Source organism: Pteropus medius, unplaced genomic scaffold, assembly GCF_902729225.1.
Source record: "Pteropus medius unplaced genomic scaffold, Ma_sr-lr_union100, whole genome shotgun sequence".
Classification (NCBI taxonomy): Eukaryota; Metazoa; Chordata; class Mammalia; order Chiroptera; family Pteropodidae; genus Pteropus; species Pteropus medius.
In genome coordinates this window covers 295,273-320,890 of record NW_024345479.1, presented here as the reverse complement: position 1 = coordinate 320,890, position 25,618 = coordinate 295,273, and the positions used below count along the sequence as shown (strand labels likewise).

General features: G+C 40.9%; 1 protein-coding gene across 2 annotated transcripts; it reads right to left on the bottom strand.

The window, feature by feature from the left end:
• Positions 1–543: 543 nt before the first annotated feature.
• On the bottom strand, positions 544–25,095 carry EZH1 (enhancer of zeste 1 polycomb repressive complex 2 subunit). Of its 2 annotated transcripts, none has more exons than XM_039873412.1 (21): positions 25,040–25,095; positions 18,183–18,274; positions 17,502–17,629; positions 17,249–17,377; positions 16,213–16,332; positions 14,731–14,851; positions 13,517–13,693; positions 12,490–12,592; positions 11,843–12,006; positions 11,393–11,484; positions 9,459–9,639; positions 9,111–9,307; positions 7,541–7,632; positions 6,528–6,568; positions 5,940–6,065; positions 4,780–4,958; positions 4,172–4,267; positions 3,675–3,756; positions 3,116–3,196; positions 2,608–2,692; positions 544–2,325 (listed from the first exon to the last, which is right to left on the bottom strand). In XM_039873412.1, exons 3-21 carry the CDS (start codon positions 17,616–17,618, stop codon positions 2,265–2,267), a joined length of 2,244 nt encoding a protein of 747 aa, XP_039729346.1. In that variant the 5' UTR covers positions 17,619–17,629; positions 18,183–18,274; positions 25,040–25,095; the 3' UTR covers positions 544–2,264. The 2 variants fall into 2 exon arrangements, with proteins under 2 accessions (XP_039729346.1, XP_039729347.1); XM_039873413.1 differs by having other exon boundaries at positions 17,276–17,377.
• Positions 25,096–25,618: the final 523 nt, after the last annotated feature.

Here is a 25,618-nt window from a genome sequence, read left to right as displayed (position 1 = left end):
TATGTCTGGTGGGAGGGACTGAGACCCGTCATTAAAGGTGAGGGACAGCATGGAAAAAGGATGAGAATGCTGCAACAGGAGTATTAGTGGTCTGAAACTGGGGAAGGAGGGCATGGACCAGAGAGTCTGCATTGAGGGGAGGGTGGGCCAGTCTAGCCTCTCAAAGACTGGATACAATTCTTTTCCACCTGTTCCTCATGGTCAGCCCCTGGCACTTCAGACAGACCTAATTTCTCCTTCATCCATCTCTGGTTTTCCTCTATAATTTATAAGTAATTAAGAGTACACAGTCCAGCCAGAGGGTATCCCCAATATACAACGAATACAAACCACAGCATATGTAGATTTCAGAATCATGACAGGGGCTGGCCCAGTCAGGTGAGAAGAGGCTCCGTCAGGCACTGGCTGGGCGTGTGCTCTGTGCTGAGTATATGTGCCCATGAGTGTGGTGAGAGAGAGAGAGAGAGAGGAGACAGGGAGGGAGGGGAAGGAGGAGGGAGGGAGGAGGGAGGGAGGGAGGAGGGAGGAGGAGGAGAAGAGAGAGAGAGAGAGAGAGAGAGGAGAGTGTGTGTGTGTGTGTGTGTGTGTGTGTGTGTGTGTGTGTGCATGTCCCACAAAAATCACTGGGTTCCCTAGGCAAAGGGGACTCCAGTAAGTTTCATGGGACAGCCAGTGGGGTTGGAGGAAGGGAGTGGTCAGCATCAACTGGGAAAGAGAGGCTCTGATTCCCCACAGAGAAGGGAGAAGCCTGCTCCCTCTATTAATACTCCCTAGGCCAGTCTGTACCTGCCCACATCCTTTTTACCCAACACAATGTACCTTATTTCCTGCCAGATCAGCACATCAGCCATAGACATAGGGCTGCTCTTAGAGCTGGCCCCATTCTCATTCAATTCTTCTGTGTCAAGGTATCTCTTCCTGCCTCCACCAGGAGATGGGACAGAGCTGGAGGAAGCTTCCACCCCTCTCCTTCCCACTTTCTCAGGAATGGGATTTGGACAAGGACCCCTCAGACCTCAGCTCAAACTCCACCTCAATCTACAGACCTTCTAAAAGGAATAAAGTGCTTTCCTCTGCATGAATCCCAGAGAGAATGGCACCATGGACTGGCACAGGCAGTCATCTTGACACTTCGAATACCCTCTGCCAATCTGCAGTACACACATGATGCCATCCTAAATACGTGCAATTTGGGAGCCCCTCACCCACCTCCAAACACATACTGTCAACTCATCCTTCCCAACAGCAGGTGCTACAGACAGGAAAGTAAATCACAACAACCTCCTCCCTCTCTAGTCCAGGCCCACACCCATCTACCTGAAAGAGATAAGTAACAGTGGCCTGGCCTCAAAGGGGAATAAAAGGCCTGAAAACAACTACAGATGCAGGGAACCAGAGCACTCACACCCAGCCCGGCAACCCCCCACCCCCTTCAGCAGCAGCATAATGCCTGCCTGCAGTCGTTAAACTTTGGAAGGAGCTAACAGGGCACTGGCATTTGTTCCTGGGTATCTGAAAATGATTCCATCTCGAACATACAGAGGTTTCTCAAAGCCTGCTGGGCCCCAAGCTGAGCAGTTTTACCTACTGTCATCAGGCTAGTACTTGCTCTCTGTCCATGGAAGAATGGAACTTGGCTTTCCTTCTCCCAGCATTGAATAGCTAGCTATACTTAGAACCCACTCTTTCAGTTTGAACCCTGCCGGGAGGGAAGAAGTAGTAAGGTGACCCATCTCCCCTCTGAATTCAGTCTGTGCTGCCTGCCAGGCTCACCTGTAACCTAGAACACTCGTAAGCTCTAGGTACTAAACTTCACTTAGCCTGTCCTCTCCAGGTCGTAGGACCACAGAGATATGCTGTGTCCAATAACATAAGGACCCTGTATTTGGAAAGTTAGAATTACAGGCTAATGCTTGTTAGGAAATGCCCAAGTTGATTCCTGAGGCCCACAGCCTGGGTGACAAGACCTAAAGAATAATGTCATCCAACCCCAGCCTGTACTCTCTTCCTCTGAGACTTGATATGCAGTCTCTGACTTCTGCAATGCTCTCTCCTGGGAGCCCAAGCCCTAGCTGCCTCTGTCTCCCCTCTCACTGAGACAGTTTTATCCCCACTGGACACAGCTGAGGCCTCACTACAGAGGGAGTGGGTGGGGTTTCTTGGTGTGGGAGACACATAGTGCAGGAAACTCGAGCAGCAGTGGTATGTGCATGAAAGCAAAGACAGTGCCGCTACCACAAGCGCTGGTGTGGGGCCAAGGAGGGCTAAAGGACATCAGTCTCTCTCTCGATCCCCACGTACTTGAGGGCATCAGCTTGGCTGTACCTGTCCCGGAGCAGGAGGAAGAACCAGGTTACTAACAAGCCTTTTGTGATTGAAAAGATGGAGTCTCCTCCCATTTCACTTCCCTTCCCACTTCCTACTAGTGGTTTATAATGCTCCCCGTTCTGCAGCAAGGCACCAGAGATCAGAACAAAGAAAACGCCTTGACCACTGTGAGATCTTCTTCTTCATCTATATCACCCACCTTAAGCCTCTAAATCAATTCCAACAGCCACCCTTTCCACCTCTAGGGCTACCTCCCTAGGACCATTCCTGCTGCCTCACCTGTAATCAAAGAAGAGCTCTTCGCCAGCTTGAATTGCCCTCTTGGCAAAGATCCCAATCCGATGATCTCCGTTCACCATGACCACTAAAAAGAAGATAAACTCCAGGTTAGGCTCCTAGTCAACCCCAAGTCAACAATCAGTAGTGATTCTGGGCCGACTGTTTCCAAACTCCCAGTGAAAACATAAATGAAGTGGAATTAGAAAGTAGTCAGTGAAGGTAGTTGCTTCTATGTGTTTAGATCTGTTTTTCTGGCTAGTGACACGGGGAAAGAATTATCCTTAAAAAACTCATATTTGTGAGAAAATGTTTATAATGTATTCAGAGAAAAAAGCAGATTATAAAACTGAGAGAGAGAGAGGCTCAGAGTAATACCAGACATTAATCGTGATTATCTTTGGACAAAAAAATAACTCAGCTATAAAAAAAAAAGTTTAATAATGGATAAAGATCATAATCAACAAAGCATCCATCCCCCACTCCACCTCCCAGGTCCCCGGGAACTCACCTTTGGCATAACAGTTGGGGTTCACTGAATGGTTTGCAAATCGAATTTTGTTTCCTTTCCGGGTAGCATCCACTACAAAATCTGTATAAAGTAAACCAAGGAAGACTATGAGCTCACCAGGCAACCCCACAGCTTCTTGAGCTGAATTTAAAATAAATCAGTGACGGAAACATGACAGTCCAATGAGAATGTTTAAGCCCAGCATACTAACAGGAGCTTAGAAAGCAGGCTGCGTAAGAATGCAAACTCATGTGGGAGCACTCTCCTTGGGTTTCCCTTTTTTGCTGGAATTATGGATTTCCTCTTCTCATCTACTTGGTAGGGAGATGTCTGAGGTGTAAGTGCTCAATGCTCTGATTACAAACACAATCTAGAAAATAGAGGCTCTCCCAAAGCAAGTGAACTGTGGCTCAACGGTGTCTCTGAGTTCAACCTCTCCACCTTGCTCTCTGCATCTGTTGGAAGATTCGGAGCTGATCTGAACCTGGACCATACATAGCTAGGGAAATCTCGTAAGAAGACCTGCCGAGACCACCGTGGGATGAGAAAGACTCCGTACCGTTGTTGAGGTTGAAGAGGAAGCTGGACATGTATTTGTCATAGACCTTCCCTCGTCGATCTGCCTCATCCTGAGAGATGAGCTGCAAAGACAGACATGGAACAAGCGGGGGAGTTAGGCTGTCTGCTCAGGACATGATACCCTGACCCTAGGAAGGACTGGGAGGGGGCAGTGTCACACGTAGGTGCTTACAGGCTATCATGAGAATCATTAGAGACAGAGGCTGGCTTATTTCATTCCAACCCCCACTCAGGCTGGCCAGTATTAAGGCTGAAGAGTCCCCCACCTGCCCTGCTTGTGTGGCTTGAGCTCCCAAAGAGTCGAAGAGTGGTTTGTTTCAGGATTGCAAATAGTTCTGTGGGATCCCCCAAGAGGCCACATGAGAACTCAGCTGAGTTATTTAGAGATTAATTAGCAGAAGTCTGGACCACAGAAAATCAGGGTTTCTCATCAGTATCTCCCCAGATAAGATTGTGGGCCAAACCGATAGCACTCACCTCACCACAGTATTCAGAAATGAACTCGTTCTTCTGCACAGACTCCTTAATGAAGGTGCCCCATCCGGCCACATCTGAGGGGGCCAGCAGCAGGTGCTGGAGAAGAGGGAGGCAAAGCTCAGACTCAGGGTGTGTGTGAGTAAGGGGCTATGTGTGCTGAATGTGGACGTGTACGGTGGGGGGCAGGGTAGAAAGAACTAGCAACTGTGAAGAGGATCTGAAAACAGAAAAAGGTCTAAGCCATTATGTTCTGGCGGGAGGAAAAACAAAAGAGGGAGGTAGTGAGAGGAAGCATGACGCCTCTTCCTCTAGACCTGGGGACCTCCTGGGCCTGAGTCTATGGGAATTCTCTGCTACATGTCAAGTAAAAATAGACATCAATGACGTGTCCATCCTCTCTGCTCCTTTCAGTCTGGCCCCTTTCAAGGGATCACTTTTGCAATTCCTCACTGGGACAGAAAACTATTAATTCAGTGAACGTGTCTTCTGGATTTACCAAGCACTTTCATGTACAAACCCTGTCAAGAACTAGTAGAATGAGGCTGCTCAGGACTAGTCAGTCTTTTCTACTCCATCATCTGGCCTGGAATTCTAAGAAAAGCCCTCACCTTCTTGAGGCCACGCTGGATGCTACAGTTTTTACAGGAAACCACTTTGCAGTCCCAATGCTCTGAGGCCCCACAGGTGAGACACAGGTCAGGGTCGCACTCTCGCACAGCCAGATAGCAAGGACACTGCTTGGTATTGCACTGGGTCTTACAGCGACAGCCAGGGAAACGATTCTGACCTGGGTGGGATGACAAGTAAGGTTAGGAAGAGAAGCAGACTAATGCTGGGGCTCAGGTTTGACTCAAGGACAGCAGGGAAATTATGTATTCAAGGATATTTGGCAAAATAGGAGAGAAGTTCCCCTCCGCATAATGATATACTCAAATGTTTTCAACAAACATGAAGTTCCTCCCAAATTCATGCCTGAGAGTTAAAAAATGCAAGTTTGACTATGGAGATGTTCTCCCTCCCCCTTGCTGGTAGAATTTGGAAGGGAGGTGGATAATGCCCCAAAGAAAGAAATCAGTGTTTTCCACTGATAATTACACGACATCAAAACAAGAATCATTTTGAGAACAGAATACATCCGTTCTATGTTACTCTCTTCCACCCACCACCCTCGGCAGCACAAGCACCCCTTTGCTGTGGTTAAGATTGATATCTGCTATGAGTTAGGAGGTATTTCCAGCGTAACTGCCTGGGCATCAAATTCTGCAAGCTCTGGGGGCTGCCATCAAACTGCCTTGAGGAGAGATAAGAAATGGTGAGATAAGTAATGAAAGAGAAGCACTTTTAGCTTCTATCGTACTTTCTGCTAACATCCAGACCGACCTGATATTAAAACTCCAGATGTTCAACTGAAATAGATATATACAGAATTGAAACCTGTATATATTGTAAAGCAACATCCTGGAAAGGGAGGCTATGACTGCACTATAAGGAAAAAGATTCTTAATTCTGGCCTGGAAGGTAAAGTTGAGAAAGCATCTGATTTTTGTATAATTGTTGCTATTATAATCACACATGTAAAGGTTTTTAAAAAATGACTTTTCCATATCTTAAGTCTCTTGTCTCCTCTGTAGAATGCTTAAAACATAGCAAAGAGAAGATGAGAATGCCCATAAGCAGCAAAAGGTACGGGGAGGCGGCGGAGGGAAATCTGGGGTACATCTAGGCTGACTGTTTTGGTAGACTACAGGGGAAAACGGAGAACTCTTACAGTCTGGGTTGCACTGACAGAACTTCTCACAGAAATTCTGAGTCATGATACAAGGGCAGGTGCTGTCACAGGGGCGGTCTGGGTGGTCGCAGGGCTGGTAGTTGTACACTTGAGTGGAAGAGTTATCTAGGAGAGAAAAGAATAAACCAAGACACTGTTGTACCCATGCTTCCTAGCTGTCCTCCCTCCCAAGTGTCCGATGGCTCTGATTCAAAGGAGGCTTGTTCAAACTATAACCTTGGACACACATTTAGTACCTGAAGTGAGAGGCAATCCTAGATGATAGTTGGGTGATTCGCTTTGTGGGGAGAGTGTGGAAATGATCCAGGACTATAATGCAGCTATTCCAAACATTAAATGAAGTCTAAGACCTGGCAAATGGCACACCATGAAAGTCAGAGACCATGAGGCCCATAACAGTTCTTCGCAGCTGCAGTGAGAAGCTGAGCTGTTCTCAACAGCTGCTGAGAAATCTGCAACCTGCGGAAGCGGTGCAGGGTCAGCAAATGCAGCTGCAGGTAGGGTGGGGGATGGCCACAGGGCGAGACCTCAAGATGAACTGCCGAAGAACATCCTGGTGGAACTTACCTTTCTTCAGCTGAATTTTCCTGCAGTGTGCAGCCCACAACCTGAAAAAGAGATGGGATAGGTCTGGATCATAGCCCTGGGGAACTGCAGACATTCAGGTAAAGGACAATGTGACCTGGTCTGAGGGATTGCGGTTTGATAATTGGGGAGTCTCCTCCCCAAATTCCTTCACAGGAGACCTCTACTCTGGTACACAGATGCTAGAGTCCATCCCAAATCCTATTCAGCTGGCCTATGCCTCAAGATTTAAACATAAACATCGCCCTTAAAACAAACAAACATATGTAAAAAAAAAAACAGACACAAAACCAAATCCAACCCTCTATGTCTATTATTATGTTATTGGTTCTCCTTCTCGCTTGTCCTCAGCCTGTGGGACATAAAGATATGGGGGAGTTTCAAGATGGGGAGATGAGAAGCCTTTTCGGGAATATGACCTAAATGAAGGAACTGAAAGGGAGCAGACACAGGGACTTCCTTCTATTTCTAGAACCAGTGTCAATTCCTTCAATAGATGACAGTCATTAGGGTACCAAGCAATGCAAAGTGTCAAAATTTTTTTTAAAGAAACTTCCAACCCTAAGCAAAGGCTAGCTAGAAAACAACATTATTATGCAGCTTAGAAAAACAACACAAGTGCCAAAAAACAAACCAAATCAAACCAATCTTGTCAGGATTGAGAAGTAGGTACAGAGCTTGCAGAAGTGGGTAACTAATCACCTAACGAGGAACATGGCTTCTGGGTGGAGCCATGAGGCCAGCTCACATTCTACTGGCCAGGAGAGTAAATGGAAAATCAGATAGTTATCTCGTGATCTACAGCATGCAGGGTCAGGAGAAGGGCTGGCTGATCCATGGCATAGACCTGCAGGGAGCCCTGAGATGGGTGGCCTTCAGTGTGCCAAGCCAAACAGATGGGCAGTGGCTAAAGAGGGAGGCAGATGGGAAGTCCAAGGGGAGGTCAGAGCACAGGGAACAGCCTGGCCACAGAAAGTCCATTGTCCGATCCTTGCCTGTGCTTTCTTTTCTTCTTCTGTGAGGGGTTCATGAGCTCATCTGTTGGCAGCTTCAGGATAAGTGATTCTTTGACTGCAAACTGAAAAACCTGGAAGAGAAATCCAAGAGGGCCTTCTTGACCTAGGCAGTCATATAAGTGATCCAGCCAGGTGCTGGGCTTGGGGGGGATTATGGAGAGCTCACAAGTAGCTATCTGACTGAGCATCTCTTCAGTCAGGTAGAAACAGAACGGCAAAGACTGAGTTAATTCTTAAGTATTTATCCTGACTTAGGAAAGGAAAAATACTGAGCACATTTATAGCCTTCATGGTTAGCAGTTTTCATCTACTGCTCTGCTTACCAAGCCCTCCCCAGCCGATTCTTACCAACAGTATCTGTCTCTTCTTAGGAAGGGCAACTTTGTGCACTCTGTGCAGCTGAGTGCAAGACCTGACATTAATGATACCACCTGGCAAAGCACTAGCTCCCTCTGCTGGTATAAACATGTGAGAGCCTTGACTAGGATGTTATTTCAGGAAGGTGGGTTCCCTTTCATTGTGCTTCTTCCCTTATAGCATTCGTCTTTAGCTCTTTCTTTTCCTTTTTAATTATAGGCCTTCTTGGTCTCTCTCATTCTCTGCCTCTGAGAGGAGACCACACTCTGTCTGTGGAGTGTCACCCTTTTTCTAATAAACTTTCCTTTTGACTCTCGAAAAAAAAATTATAGGCCTTCTCGAGGTTCTAGGAAAAGTATAAATCTTCTCAGGAGAATGCACATAAAAATTGTTTTGTACCCAGTTCGATAGATCTTTAGGTTAAGAAGCTGTGCCTCGGGGAAACAGGCCTGAGCTCCACAACGAAAGCAAAGGGCACTTCGGCTCATGGTTCTACTGCTTGTTCTAAGTAAAGGAAGCATGAAGAGGCCACAGTGAACAAGTGTTCCTCTCTTACTGGACAGATTGGCCCTAACGCCTGACCCTCTGTCCCTGTTCTTCAGTGTCTTCTCACTGCAGCCTTTCCCTGCCTCCAGAGCATTGATGGCTACTATCAAACTGTGATTCTAGGGACAGTATGAGTGAGAAGGGTGAGATCCAGGCCCAGCTATTAGGGGTGGTGATTAGAATATCTAGTGATAGAACATTTGGAGGATAAAGCAGTAAGGAGACTGATGGAGGGAGCAGTAGCTACAGCTGAGAAGCAGGAACAGGAGTCTGCTAGGGAAGAAGATCCCCAGAAAGACCCAGGAGTCTCTTCTAGGAAACAAATACACATTTAGAATAAAAGGCAGGAACCAAAAAAAGAAGCTAAAAGAGTGTAGAAACAGCCAAAAATTAGATAGTGGCTAGAAACAGAGATAAGAATTCAGCAGGGAGGAGAGCAGGTCCCCAGGCACTGACAGACCTGGCCTTTACAGGGGGCCCTGTGTTTGGGGAACCCACTTCATGACCTAGAAGTACAGGCTCATGGGGAATTGAGCCTGAGACAGCTTCTCTCCAGACGGGGAGGCTTACGAGACAAGCAAAAAGGCTGAAAGAGCACTGCGGGAAAGGAGGGCCCAGCCTTGTTCTTGCTGCTTTCAGACAGTACCTGCTTGCACGTCTTAGTTCCCAGAAGCCTCGCTATTGAACAGAAGTTGTTGAAGTAGGTGCCATGAAAGACTCGAAAAAGAGATTCTTCAGCCCCAGTCCATTCCACAGGCTCTGAAGGTGCTTCCACTACACAGAGCTGAGGTGGGGCCGGACTTGCCTTCTGTTTTGTGGGGGTCTGACAGCGAGAGTTAGCCTCTAAGAGAGGGAGAAATACAAGAAACACAAGGTGGAATGCAGTTGTCATGAGCAGTTGGCCACAAACTCAGAAGTATTTCATTCTACTTTAAAAAGGCAGCATAGTTAGGAACAAAAATATTCTGTCTCCACCACTTTCTGTTCATTGTACCTGAAGAACTGGAGGCCCAGTCATTGCCTGTGTCCCTGTCGCTGTCCCCTTCTTTAGTCTCAGCCACGGCAGAGGCTGAAGTGTTGGAGCAGGAAGCACTGACCATGTGGTGCCTTCGCCGGCGACGACCAGAGCACTTGGAGCGAGGGTTGTGGAGCATGGCGTACTCCTTTGCTCCTTCCTGCAATGGACACATTACAGGTAGAAAACAGAAACAGGCCCAGAATCACCATGTTGAGCCCATCATCACAAACCATCTTCTTCAATATCTGTGATTATGTACAATGATACTATCTTTTTTTTTTTTTTTTTTGCTCTATACCATATAAGTGTGACCGTAAGGAAGCTGCTTAATAACATTCTAAAACTTACAAACTCACAAAAGAGCTATCTTACAAAGTAATCTTTAAAACGATATAATCTATGCATCTTCAGCTTTCCAGTGAGTTGCATCTAAAATTCATTCACATATTAGCTGTCGGGAATTTGAGAACACATTCTCCTGCAGACGAGGAAATGAGGTTCCGAGAGGGGAAGGGACCTGCTTGAGAGTGTATACCTAATTGTTCCAGAGTGGATACAAGAATCAGGGCTCCTCGCCTCCAGCCACACTGCTCTTTACAATCTACTGCGCTGCTGTTTCAGTAATAAAATGTGTCATCCTTGAATTCGTATCATATTACTACTTAATTCTGAAACTTCTCTACAAATCAGTATATTAAACTTGGAAGAATATTGTTTTATTACTTCATAGGTATGCTTTTTTTTTAAGACCAAATAATGATCATTCAACTTGATCATCTACCTTCTTAGCAGACTTGGTTCCCAAAGACTTCTAGCTGTTTCTGAAAACTAAATCTACATGTAAAGGATAAAGGTTGACCATTACTAAGGATAAAGGAAATTCCAAAAAATTTTAAAATTAATTGAATCTGATATTATATGCTTATTGTACAATGTGACACACACAGCATTACTTACAATGTATTCTTACTCGAAACATTTAACATAAATATAATTAAGCCTCCAGAGCTAATTCTAGCTTATGAGAAATAAAGGATAGAGTAATACATTAAATGACACCAGGAGAAAACAACAGACAAATCCAGAATGTGGGACATCCTATAAGACAACCAGCCTGAACTTTTCAGAAAGAAAAAAAAAAATACTGTGATTATTCAAGATTAAAAGAGACTGAAAAGACATAATAACCAGATATAATGCATGACTGTGTGATCTTGGTTTGGAAAAAAAAACTGCTATTTTTGGTACCACTGGAAACATCTTAGCTGTAATAATGTGGTTACATAAGAGAACGTATTTATTTTTAGGAGATGCATGTTGAAACAGCAAAGAAGCATCACAATATCTGCAATTTCTTTTCAAATAGCTTAGCAAAAGATCCATACACATAAATATAAGAATAAAGCAAACATGAAAAAATGTTATTAAATCGAGGAAAGTATCTTTCAATTTATTTGCATGGATAAAAATTATCTTAATAAAAAGTTGAGGAGGGGAATAGTCCAGCATTATATTTGAATATGTATTCATTTATAAAAAGCAATAAAAGAAAACCTGTACATATATATTTCTGTAAGTTATACACACACACAGCTCCAATTCAAACAATAAGGTTTCAGGCTCTGAAATCTGAGCAGATGATATTTAGAGTAGGAAAGCTTTCAGTGCTCTTCAAACCTCATTCCATAAGACTAACTTCACAGTCCTCCTGCCCCAGTATCTGCCCCAGTATCTGGAAGCTCCTTAAGAACAGAAGTCATGTTTTATTTGCACTTTATGACCCCCGGAGTGCTATGCTATGTACTGTCTCACTTAGTTTGTGTTCTCAGGGGCAGAAAGCCCAAGGACCATTTCCTGCTCAGCTCAGTGTTCAACAAAGTTAACAATGGCAGAACAGCTTAAGAACATACCAGCAAAAGGAAGCAGTCTGTGCCACATGGTTCTGGTTCAATCTTGATTTCTTTGTTCTTGCGTTTATATACATTAGGGGTGGCATGAAAAGCTGGAAAATACAACACTGTCTTGTTTCCAATGGTTCATCCACTTGACGGGATGGGGAGGAACAAAACTGAATTAGGGAGCTAGTGTAGACTACAACTATAAACATGTGCACAAAATTTAATCATTTCTGATTATCAACACAATACTTTCAAAGCTAGAAGGTATTCAGGAACAATTATGTTGCTGGTTATTCTGTCCTGACCATGCAAAGCACACTGCACTATAACTGAACCGGCCCTTTGTAAAACTATCAACAGATCAGAAGCCAGGAACTCTCTACCTGATAAACTAAAATAAAAAGAAGGAAATGGTGGCTGGGAATGGAAAACCGGAGAGCATATCAGAGTAGCCCTACTCACGGTGAAGAAAGCAGTCGTATTTAAAGCAGCGCCGGCAAAACAGTGTGTGGAAGGAGTGCAGAGACTGCTCCCGCTGCACAGACTTGGCATTGGGGCCATCGATGTTGGGTGTGCACTGAGGGGGAAGTGCATTGGGGTCTGACATTTCTGTCAGCTCTCGATACCTATTTAAGAAAAGAGATAAGAGTTCCTCCTAGGGAAATGCCTCTACTGAAAAAATGTAGATTGAGCACTGAGAGTCATCCAGGTATATTCTGCTAAGGGAGGGTGGGTATTTTTATGGGTCTTGTTGATGATGGAATGACGTACATCTAAGTGGGTAGACCACTGTAATTATGCTGGGCTGGGCATATATCTGAGAGTAAGGGGAGGGAAAGATTTGATAAGTATGGTGCTGCAGTAACTCTCCAGAAATATGGGAGAATTTTAAAAGTTCTCTGCCCAGACTTACTCAAAAGCCAGCAAACAATGACCCTTAATATAGGAATGGGCGTTTGGAGGTAAGCAAGTAAGCAAGAAATAATCGGATGCAAGGGCAAATCATAATGCATTTACCATAAACAGAGCTTTATATTAATCAATTATAGGCTTGAATAAAAATTTTGCCAGGGTATACTACATGGCCTGAGGGAGACAGCTTTCCTTACCTCTCCTTCATGTCATCTGGGACACCATTCTCAGGGAACATTGAGGCAATTGCACTGAAGATCATGTCGTTTGGGAACTGTTTCTTGGAACTCTTTTTGTTGCCTGAATTTAAAAAGACAAAAAGTTCCTGAGTGCTATCTATAATCAGAGTATGTAAACAAAGCTGTTTGGTCATTTTCCTTTTGTCACAGCATTTCAATTAGAGCTGCTTTGTTAACCTAACCATTGACTGTTTAGGAACATATAAAGAAGGTCAGGGTTACCTGGACTTATCTAATAGGCTACCAGTAAATAAGGAAATTGGAGCCATCTACATATTAACACAAAATCCACATTACAAGATAGAATCTGGAGGGGAAAACCAGAGTTTTCACAGAGACCTGAATATAGAAGAATTCTATCATAATGTTGATGCTGAAGAATAATTTAATTATAATGAGAGAGACACTATGTACCTGAACATACAGTATAATTAAATAACAGAGCAAAATTAAAAATTAAATTAATTATTAACAACATGGAAAATGCTCATGATTAAATAAAAAGAAATATAAAATTATATATGTGTATACACACACAGAGAGCATGATCCCAATTTCAAATAACATATATAAACAGGTTGATTTATATATGTGCTTTTTAAAAATTGAGATATAATTGTCACATAACAATGTATTAGTTTTAGGTATATACACATTTTTTAGGTCTAGAAGGAAATATGAATGCTGGTTATTCCAAGGTAGAAGGATTATACGGTAATTTTATTGTCTTCTTTATAACTTTTCGTGTTTTCCAAACATACCACTCTTATAATTAGAAGTGAACAATGATTATTCTCTAAGTTCTTCTATTTTCTTCTTCAGCTAGGTCACATCTATCTTAAGCTATTATCAATGACCATTTTTTCTTTTTAGTGGACCAATGACAAGCATCAACAGCCTTTAATAAGCAATAAACCTTTCTGTTTTTTCCTTCTTCCTTCCTCCTGTTACTTTCAAAATGGAATAAAGAAGTAGTGCTATTTACTTTCAATAGCATGTCGTTTTCTCTTCCTTGTTACTGGCAGATCTTCTTTGCTGTCATCTTGCTTTCCATCTGAGGTGTCATTGTGTCCTTCTTCTTCCTCATCTGAGTATTGATTCAGGGCATCTACCAACTCCAGGAAAACAGCATCACTAATCAGGACAGATCCAGGGATCATCTCTGAAACATAAGGATTAGATGGGTGAGCAGTGGTTGTTTCATACTCCATTAGTCTTCCTAGGAAGTTTTTCTTGTATTCATTCCCGAGGCCCAGATAGATAACATAGGTACACTTTTATATGGACAACCAGGGAATTACAACCATTGATCAGCTCTTACAACTGCAACGGTTCAGCTGGCTAGAGTAGAAAATCGAGTTACAGACTTTATTCCTACTGGGGTACTTCACTTACTCAGTCACAGGTCAATCTGTACTTATGGTTCAAAATCTCACAAAAAAATGCAGAAACAATACGAATGGGACAGAAAAAGAATGATAAAGTGAAAAGGTACCTTGTTTTGCTGCTGATGGGTCAATAGTGACTTCTTTCAATCAAAAAACAGCACTTTTCAAAAGACAGCTCTTTTTCTAACATCACACTATTATATACTACACCTTACAAGAAAGTCTTTGAACACTAGGGGGCGTTGTGGATAAATGCATTTCAACAGCATCACAACAGCACCCATAACTGTCAAAAGAGCAGGTAAGGCTATTGGTTTGCAAATTGAGGAGGAATCTCTCCCCATCTTCCCACCTCTTAACACACTGACAGCCTTTTCCAGAACTACAACTAAATCCAAATGACTTGCTTTTAGCAAAGTCAGGACATTATAACTTAGACAACTTCTGAGAGACCCAGGAGATATTTGGATCAACGAAGACAGAGAGGTTATGCTCATCGCTATTCTCAGAGAAAGGAAAGTGAAGGACAAATGGCCTTGGCTGGATTTATGGAAAACTTTAAGATCAAAATTATATACTAAACTTTCTCTCCAGCCACCAATTACTATATCATCTTTTTATGTCCTAATTCCTTTTAAAATTTAACTGGAATATTTTTAATATAATATTTCTACTCCCAGCCATGTGATGACACTGAAATATTCTTCAGTGTACTGTATATCATGAGGCAGCAGATAAAAGGAAGATGATGATACACCAAAGAAGAGGCACCGTTCAAACAGTATTCTCCCAAAGAGCTCGGCACCACTACCTTCTTCACCGTGGACCTTCCCATCGTAGTTATTGATCAGCTCCTCAATGAATGTCTCATCTTCTTCTTTCACCTCATCTCCCATGTACGGAATGTTGCACAAAACTGTCTCATCTTCTACCTGAAATCAAACCAGATGTGATTCATTCCACAAATCCACTATGTGTCTCTTCTCTTCTGTTTACTGAAAATTTTGTGGGTGATTTTTGCTACTTGAATCTCCTGAAAATGACTTTGGTCACAGAGTTTCTTGCATTTTAAAGACTGGCCATTTTGTTTTGCCAACAAAACCTCAAATGGAAGGAGGCAATGCTACCTTTTGGGGAAAAAAAAGTGAGTTTAAGTACTTGAGAATATTAACTACCAAATGTTTAGCACGATACTAAAAATTATATTTTCACTAATACCTAATATTTGACAGCACATTTATCTTTCACAGTGATTCTATTATCTCATTTTTTTCCACTAAACATCTTTGTGAAATAGGTACAAATATCAACTAAAAACAGTCTAAAAGGTCTTCAATTCTAATTCTTCTCATAAGTAGAGACAGATAAATGAAAAGGAAGGCTTCCAAAAGTATATGTTATATAATCACAATAGTTAGAAAACTGGGCAATCATAACATTTTTAGATATTCTATTAAACACACTAAGACTAATCTCCCATAATAATAAAAAAGTATGATTACAACTCATGTCAGTCACACTCAGTGGGGACCTAAAGTCAATCACAGTATGAACTACGAATATTTTCTGACAATAAACAATATTAATAGATTTTTTTGGTTCAGCACAGAACATGTTCAATTTTTTTCTTTATTATTTTTTTTTTACAGTCAATTCTTAAATCCTCAAGCATCAAAGTAAAATTCAAGTTTTATTCTAAGAGAGGATTCCCTTCTGTAAATCTATATCCTATTCCAGTCAGCAGAGTTGCTTTCTGTCACCAGGCGGATGAGAAACAGTAGAGAGAACTGATTATCAGGACCACAAATAGCCCTAGTAAGAGTCAGCATAAAGGCCCACATGAAAGGATTGTGGATCCCGGTGTGCCTCCTTTATCTAAGTTGCTTTCAGAGCATCTTGCCTTTAGGGGATTCAGAAAGGACTGCACCATCAGCAAGGAGTTGTCAACCTGCTTAAGCCTCAAGTGTCTGATTTAGACAGCATTTAACTGCACATAATGTTACAAAATTGGGTCAAGGTAGTAAGGGAAAATTGGAGTCTTGCCCAGTCCCATTCATTCAAAAAAGAACCAGCGTCAACCCAGAAGTAGTACACTTCAGAGCACAAACTCTAACAAGTTAGAACAACCTGCAACATACTTTTTAGAGCAAATTAATTACAAAAGCCTTCTGCCCTGTACGTCTAAGCTTTGTTAAGTATACTCTGACAATATTTACCTTAAAAGGAGTGCCAGCATATCAACATAAGAAAATTATACAGTTTAAACAATCACCACAAAGCTTTCAATACATACCATAAAGTTCTGCTGAAGAGGGGACCAGGAATACATGATGGGAACCAACGCAACTGTGTTCAGAGATCTCATTAACATATGCTGGCTTGCAAATCCTGGGAAAATGCTCTCTATGGTACACTGAAATATAAGCAACAACATGGAGAGGGAAATGGAAGCACACAACCTAAGAGAGAATTATAGTTTCCTTCCAAATGATCCCAGTAGCCTTCTAATTCTTCTAATTCTTCCAAATTAATAAGCTGAGGGTTTTGTAACAGTCAGCTCCTAAAAGGAACCACTGCATCGTAAACCTGTGGAAAGCAGGAACTATCTCTTATTCACCTTTGTATCCTCCACGAGTCCAGTACAGTGCCTCTCACACTCAATGATGTTTATTTCAAATCTCACACTTGATGTTTATTTCAGTCTAAAAACTGTTGGTCTCGTTAGCCTGTACACAACAGCAAAGGGCCTCTGAAAGTCCTGAGAGATGAGGAGGACGAGGAAGTTTTCCTGAAGCCTAAACTTTAACATTGACATAGCTTCATAGGTGATAGGGACAGTAGAGGGGGAAGCAAAAGAAGTTATAGTCATATTTTGCTATGGGAAATAAAATTACTCTCAATATACTACCTGCTTTTTATATCTTAAAAACATTATCTCTTGAAGAAACCAAAATGATTTGTAAATTTATAATAAGGGATATCCCTTTGATCAATATACTCCTGTCCATGATCCAGGGCATTCCTTTTCCAATAATATTAAAGTACCTGACATGCCAAAGGCACAAAAAGAAAAAAGAAAAAAAGAAAAAGGTTGCTTTGAAGCCTGAACCAGAGTTCAGGAAAGCAGACAGTAAATGTCTTGTTTTTCTATGAAACACTCATGATTATGTTCATTAACTGAGGAGAACAGGTTCTTTCGGCTGCAGATTTACCATCTTAGTTATTCAAAGTTGACTATAATAGCTGTATCCATTATCTTTACTTATTTTCTAATCACAAATACAAGTCCAAGGAAGAGAGGAAGACTGAGTTTCGACACCCAGAAGTACCTTTTTGAGAAAAGGATGCCCACTCACAGGCTTCATCAACTGGACAGGTTGAACGCGAAGTTTCTTCCATTCTTCATTGAGAATCTGGGTTTTTTCTTGAACCTTTGCAAAATTTGCTACATACAGAGCCTAGCAAAGTCAAGAAAAAACTTGTTAGGATTTCAAGGGAAGAGTTAAAAAAAAATCAACAACTCCACACTGGATCAATATATTAAAATATAAAACCTTTCACTCAGGATTTTTTTTTTTTTACCTTTGCACCCATATTTGCCTGAAGCCGTTTAAGTTGTCGAAGTCGCATGTATTCAGATTTAACTTTTCTTTTCCAATAAGTAATACATTTGGAAGTTGGGGGATTTGGTATATCCATTTTGCTGTAATCTAAGAGAAACAGATAAGAAAAAAGCATTTTACTGCCTGAAAATAAAGCATTTTTCAAACTCAAATAAACATGGCCAGTTATGCTTTGATTTCCATTACATTTATTTACAAAAACATATGTTTAAAGAACCCCAATCTATGAGTTCAACAAAGAGTTCAATTAAAAGATTTCACATGAGTAATTCCTGGTCAGATTACCAAAAAGTTTAGTTTCTACCTTCCTGTGGTACCTTGTTTTCAATTCAGCACTCAAGAAGTTCTCCCACAGATAATTAGGAACTTGGATTACTTGGAAATTGGAAGCCTACCCACTACCTTGATTAACAGAAATGTTCAGCAAGAATCAAGTTAATATCAAAGAGCTTCATGGAAAAGATCCATACTACAAAACTATACTAGCCAAATTATCTAAATCTACCTAGCAATAAAGATCAGATATGATAACAGCAAAATTTCGTCTCCAGGTCAACAGTAAGACATATGGAAATATATAAAACTACAAATAACTTTGGTGTTTAAATTAAGTTTTAAAGAAGTTACACACTCTACCTACCTCATAAAATGTAAGGGGAAGTGTCGAGTTTTATAATGTGCCTTCCGTTCTTCAGAGGAATGGGAAGACATAAAGGCAAAACAAATGTTCAGCTTTTCAAAAGAGAATAGAGAGTGGTTTTAAGTCAGTGAAGCATATTTAGACCCTGATCCCCTCAGTAGGATGCTCCCCCATAACTACAAAGACTATGAAGTCTCTGCTGCCACTGTTTCTCCATGTAAGTCAGTTCCCAATGATAATTGATGCCATTTAGGAAGGGTCTTTTATTTTTTTTAATTTTATCTTTCCAGTCATGTCTACAACTATATTCTCAAAATTATCAAGTCTGCTATTCTGCTTTTCTGAATGAATTTTTAGGCTCAGCCTGCAGGACCATCAAATATTTTAGAGAAAGAACAAATATTAAGTACATGTAAAAATTCAATAAAAATCTATAAGATTATATTTTTACTCTATATTAACTACTTAGGTTTCCTACAGAACTAGTTCTACTCATTTCACTTAATATTTTAAATTTCTGAAAATATCATGAGGAGCTATGAAGAGCCAAAACTTGAAACAGAAACTAAAGTTTCAGGCCTTGATCTTTAATATTTCTAAAAAGTGTTTTCTTTTGGAGTTTAATATCATATTTCTAAAGAAATATTTTTAAATTACCTTTTTTCCCATAAGAATTGACAGCACAGACAAGAAAACAGCAAAATTTAACTGTCAAATATATATGCCACAATCAGATCATCATTATAATATGTCATGCATATGGACATTGTTTCATTTGATAAACCAAATGGATCAGTGTAATGCAATATGAAATTTAGAGAATAAATAAAGGAAGGAAGGAATAGCAAAGAAGCAGACTTGCTGTGTTTACTGTAAATTCAATCAAGTGATTCAAGCTCTTAAAAACAAAATTCCCTGTGAGTTAAATATTATCTCTCTGGAAGAGGGGAATGAAACAACAACATAATCTAAGAATTTGAATCCAAGAATGCTAAGGTGCGAGGTTATAAAAAAAAAAAATTTAATCTGACCTGAATTTCTTTCCTACAAATTGCACCATCTCTCTTCCTCCTACATCTTTCAAATACTTCCCATTCTTCTATGGAATGGGGCCAAAAGAGGGACTCTTTTTTTGAATGATAAAACTATTTAAGAACATATACCACACTCACACATAATACTATGTAGTTGTTCATATAATTTGTCCTGAACAAGCTTAAGAATAGTCTGCTTCAGAAAATGAAAAAATGGTTCATATGTAGGACAAAACTGCCCCCCTCAGAAACTTTAGGTCACCCTTATTGAGATACAAATGACCCAAATGGCATAGATTACAATTACAATTCAGTGAGACATCATAATCTCCTAAGAAAATGGGTTTTAATTGCAATTCCACTTCTATTCTTTTTGGAACTCATTTCTCTTTTTGAAATAGTAAACTTAGGGCAGGTTGCTCCCACTGTTTAAAACCGAAGATCAAGTAATGGAAAAGAACATAATCCACAGCTGCGAGGGTATGTGTGCGTGTGTGCTGGCATGTGTGTAGATTTCTTAGAGTGAAAAATATCGATATTTTTATTAAAGGAGTTATAACTGAAATGTGATCTCCTACAGTCTGTCAAAAGAGATGACAGTAAATGTACCACATTAGTCCAGTAATTAATGGCAGTATTCTAATTTTACTCAAGTACTTTATTTGGCCAAAGGAGTATACACATACACATAAAAATGTCACTGAGTTTAACCAATCATAATGTAAAATAAGTCACACTTCTTCCTTTACAATAAAAGTGATATTTGAATCTCATGTGACCATGAGCCAAATAGCTTAGCTTTTTAGTGGGTCTTTGATGTCTCTAAAAGTTTATCTGGCAATTGGTCAGTCCCCACAGAGTGTATGAGGCAGACAGGACATACTATTTGGAACAGATATGTACGATTAAAATAAACGCGTGAAATATGGCCATAAGAGGGGTTCTAATAGTATCTGAACACTAACCAACAGGTATCACTTCAAAAGTTTAAACAAACAAACAAACAAATGAAATATTCAGCATTCATTCACTAGAACAAATTTTAAAAAATGGGTTCATTCATTTGGGCAAAGGGAATGGCACATAAAATACTTTATATTTCTACTAGATCTATTCTTTAGGTACTTAGACATGCAAAACAGCATTTATTTTCCAGTTACATTCTTAGCTAGTACTCAAGAGCATTTCATTATGTTCACTTATACATTGAGCGTAAACTCCAAAACATGCTGCTTTGGTCAAGAAATTTAAAAGTACATCTTTATATAAATAACTCCTACAACTTAATAAGATAAGCAACACAAAAAAAAAAATGGCAAAAAAATGTGAACAAGTACTTCACCAAAAAAGATACAGGAATGGCAAACAAGCACATAAAAAGATGCTCAATATTATTAGTCATTAGGGAAATGCTAATTAAAACTCCAATGATGTACTATAACACATACACTAGAATGGCTAAAATTAAAAAGATTGATAATACTAATTGCTGGTGAGCATGTGGAGCAATTGGAATCCTCGTATATTGCTGGTAGGAATGCAAAAGAATACAGCTACTTTGGAATAGTTTGCCAGTTTTTTTAAAAAAAATAAAGTTAAATATACACTTACCATATAATCTGGCATATAATTTCTAATTATTCAGGAGAAATGAAAATATATGTCCCCACAAAGACATGTACACAAATGTTCATAACATCTTTATTCATAATAGCCAAAAAATGGAGACAAGACAAACATCTATGGATTGGTGAACGGATACAAAGTGCACTATATATATACAATGGAATACTCTCAGCAATAAAAAGGAATAAACAGTTCCTATACATGTACGACACATCTCAAAAGCATTGTGCTAACTGAAAGAAATCAGATACAAAAATTACATACATGATTCCATTTATATGACATTCTACTAGAATGATTCCAGAAAGGGGAAATCTACAGCGACAAAACAGATCAGTGGTTGCCAGGGGTTGGAGTCGGGGAAAAGGATTAAAAGGAAAGGAGCATAAAGGAATTATTTTGGGATGATGAAAATGTTCTATACGTTGGTTGTGGTGATGGTTATTTGACTATGTACTTTTATAAAAATTTACTGAACTATATACATAATATGGTTAATTTATTGCATGTAAATTTTTACCTCAATAAAGCTAGTTAAAGAAAAAGTCTTTCTTGATGATATATCAATCCAGTATTTTCTAAAGACCTACTATTAAAAATCTGTAGGCAATTTCACCTTAAAAAAAACTCGAGTAACTTCAGAATGAATAATAATAGAATGATCAAAGTTGATTCATTAACGGTAAAAAATGTAACACGTATACTAATGTAATATGTTAATAATAGGGGAAACTGGATGTGAGGTTAAACAGGAACTCCCTATATTCTTTATAATTTTTCTGTAAATCTAAAACAGTTCTAAAAAAATAAAGTTTATTTTTAAACAAGATTGATAATTGGAAATAATAAGTACCTTATTCACATGTCAAATTTCTACAGGCAAAGAAAGCCATAAAAACTTGGACATCTTTCCCTAGCAAATTGGATCTCGATTTGCTTCAAAGGCTAAAATTAGAATGTAGTCTGTCACTAGTTAGAAATGGGAAAACATTGTGGAAATATTTGGGGACAAAACATTTAAGGAACAATATTCTTAGCCTTAGAGAGACTGAGATCAGTATATAAAAGTCCCAAATTATGAAGTTCTTTCATCCACATAAAGGGGCCCCTATGCAGAAAGAGCTTGTCTTAGGGGCAAGATTAATGTCTTTAATACTTTCTCTTTTATAACAAACAATTTTATTAACCAGCAGGCTAAGTATGTCTTTGGAGGCAGATGGCACTGTAGATATTTAAATTTTCCGTCTCATTCTTTCCTTTTCAGTTCATGGTAGAGTTGAAACATAAACAGTAGGGGTGAACCTACCTCTGCAAAAAGCTCTAGTAACACACAATTGAGTCATTCTGGTGATCACCAATTTCAACATTCCTATTAAAATTTTTCTGTAAATCTAAAACAGTTCTAAAAAAATTAACTCTGTGGAGAGTTATGCAATGACAGATCCTTCAACCAGGATCTATTAAGCACATCTTTAATTTATACCCTCCCACTTCTCCAAGTTATTTATATTTGTTACTAGTTTGAGCTTCTAGGCACTATACACATAGAAAAAACCTTACTAACAGGAAGCTGTGACCCTGAATTCTTATTTAAATTATAGCATTGCTATTTTCTAGTGTTGCTTTATTAAAAGAATCAGGTCATTTGCACTAGAGACAATGGTGATAAGAATTAAAGCAGGATGAATTTTTATGGGACCCAAAGGAAAACACTGGCTCTTAGGATATACAATGCTGATTTAGAAGCGTTAAAGCAATCTCCTAATAGGCTAGAGACCTTTCTTGGCTGGTTCTGTACTACACTGGCATAAATTTTAATATTTAGTGACTGCTCATTATTATTCAACAAAAATAAGACTTTTACTTTTTTCATTTTGAATTTTAGTATTAGGGCAAGTGTGTTAGAGAACATAACACACTGGAGGCACTAACCTCCAATTACTCATTAAGTAATTCCTGACTTTAAGGTTTGGAGCACTGACAAAAGGTATAAAGGAGCCCAAAATACAGTATAACAACAACAAAAGCTGGGGACTTTCTGGAATGGAGGTATTCCCTAAAAGCAGTTTTTCCTTTATAAAGCCTCCCCCTCACTCCTAATCTAACTAGTATCATTCTCTTCACTTTTCTCTATAAGCCTTTTCTAGTTTCTCTTTCACTTAACTACCCTATGTAGAAATGTAATGTGTTTTTAGTGTTGCCATCTCAAATCTTTTTTGGGAAATTGCTAGTTAACAAAGTAGAAACTTTTTTTTTACAAAGTAGAAACTTTAAAACTTAGTCCAAGACAGGAAAAAGATACACTATTTAATTAAATGAATTGTTACATGTTTCATATAAGGCATAAAGCAAGAGCAGGGGCTGGTACCCACAGGACTAAGGAAGTCATTTTTCAGATGTCAAAAATTAAATAGATGAAATTAATATTTTAAATAGTTTTTAAAAGGCATACTAATTCAAAGGCAAGTAAGATAAGAGAAACAAGGGTGACAATATTTCTCACCTTTCCCCTTCTCATAAGTCATCTTGGGAGTAAAATTTCATTTTTAATCCTAGGCTCCTTATTTTAGGGTTGTTTCAAAGGGAATTAAAGTAATACCATAATGAAGAGGTCATTTCAACCTCAGAGAGTTTTAAAGCTGTGCCTTGGCATCAAGTTCCATGATTGGACTACAAATACTCTGCCAGTTAGTAGCAGAATTAGGATCTAGATGTCCCGATTCCCAACCCCAGAGATGACTACTATTTATATATTCCACAAATACGTACTGAGCACTTGTGTGCCTGGCACTGTTTTACATGCTTAAGGTACATCGGTGAATAAAACATAAACATCCCTGCCCTGGGAGAGTTAATTCACACGGTGATACACACACTCAGCAGAAACCTTGACAATAATAGTATCGCTACATTTTTATAGTCTTTTCCTCTATTATAAAATTTTTTTTTAAAGTACTTATCTCCTAACACATTCTTCTACGTAAATAAGTTATGTCTTTTATCAATGCCACACCATCCCGGCTCTGGGGATTCCAAGGCTTAAAATAGACGAGCTCTCACAGAAACCTCAGATAGCACATTCTCAGGCTGGAAACTTCATTCAATGCCGGTTTCTTAAACTTAAAAGCACCAGATGGGTTTTTTTTCTCTTCAAAGACATCACGTTAGCAAAGATGGAGGAACAGACCACACTTTCAATGACGTTCTAGTACGCACGCAGTTGCTCATCCACCTTGGCTTCTTTCCTCATCCTCATCCGTCTAGCCCTAGGCTCCACACCTAGGTTCCACCACTTACAATCTTATATTACACCTATGAAAGCCCGCTCTCAACATTCCACCAGAGGCACTTACAGGCTTCCACATCCCTTCTCCCTATCCGCCCCCGAAATAATTTCTCAAAAGTCACTTTTTACCGAAATAAGTTTGTCCCACATTTCCTAACAATCATGTCCCAAATACAACACCTTGACTCTGCTTCAAGGCGCTTTTCCTTCAATCGTTTGATCCCCAGGAGAATTTCGGGGTGGGCAGATATTGGCGCGAGACCAAATTTGGAGAGAAGTAACCTCTCACTTAAGGCTGAGACTGGTGAGGGGAGCGAGGTGCCCAGAGCGCAAAACCTAGGGAGGAGTCTTCACCGGCTCTACCCCGAGAGTGAGCGACCCCTTATATTTTGCACCCTAGCACCGTATTCGGCTCACCCTAGTCCTGGCCCTGTTTTTTTACTGCCACCCCTTCCTCAACACTTCCCAAAGTCATCGCAAGCCGAGACCCCGTGTCCGAGCCTCCCGGGGGACAGTCCCGGGTCACTGGGAGTCCACCTCGCCAAGGGCCCCCGTTGGTGCCACCGCCCACCCGCAGCCTCCCTACGCCAGGGCTCCCGCCCACCCGGCCCATCCCGCCCTCCAACGGGATTCCCCATCCCCGGGCCCGCCCCCGCCGCTCCTCCTCCCGACACACCGCCCTCCCCGCCTCAGACGCGGTACTCGCTGGGGGCTCTCTCGCCCCGTCGCCCCTTTTCCCCTAACCCTCGGGACTGGGAGTGGGCGCCTCAATATCCCCGACCAGGCAGGCAGGGTGCCCCTCTGTTTCCTCCCAATTCCCTCACTCCTTCGCCTCTCCCTCTCTCCGCCGGGGGTGGCGAGGTGCGGAGGCCCGGCCCCACCGCCCGGCCCGGTCTTGTTTACTCACTCACCCTCCATCCCGAGCCGCAGGGACCCGCCGCTAGGACGCCTGCGCGCCGCGGCCCCGCCCCCCGCGCCGTGGCTCCGCCCCCGCGCCTCCACCGGCGCGTGCGCACTGCGCCGACCGCCCTGCAGGTCGGGCCACCTGGGCTTCCTTCTTCGCAGGTCTGTCAATTTGGCGCCAACATCCTGAACTAAGGAGTCGGAAGTGGTGCAACCCGAGCCCGATGGTTTCCCAGGGGTGCTGTTAGGGGATAGGTAGAATTCTTGGGACACCTTGAGGAGCCACTAATATCTTCTTGAAGACCTTATCCGGAGGTGACAAGCCACGTCTCACTTCAGCATTTAAAGCCAACCCGGAACCCCTTCATACCGATCCCTCACACCTACCAATACCCCCAAAAACTTGTGTATGTACTCTCAGTTACTCTTGCTTTATTTACATTCCACTTCCCTATTTCTGTCAATAGTTTCTTCAGTCACTTAGATTCAAAGCAGCCTTGTATCAGAGTGTCTCCTCTGAAGATACCTGTAAGTTACAAAGACAACTTTACTGGAGAGAAATTTAGTAGACATCACTTTAACCAAAT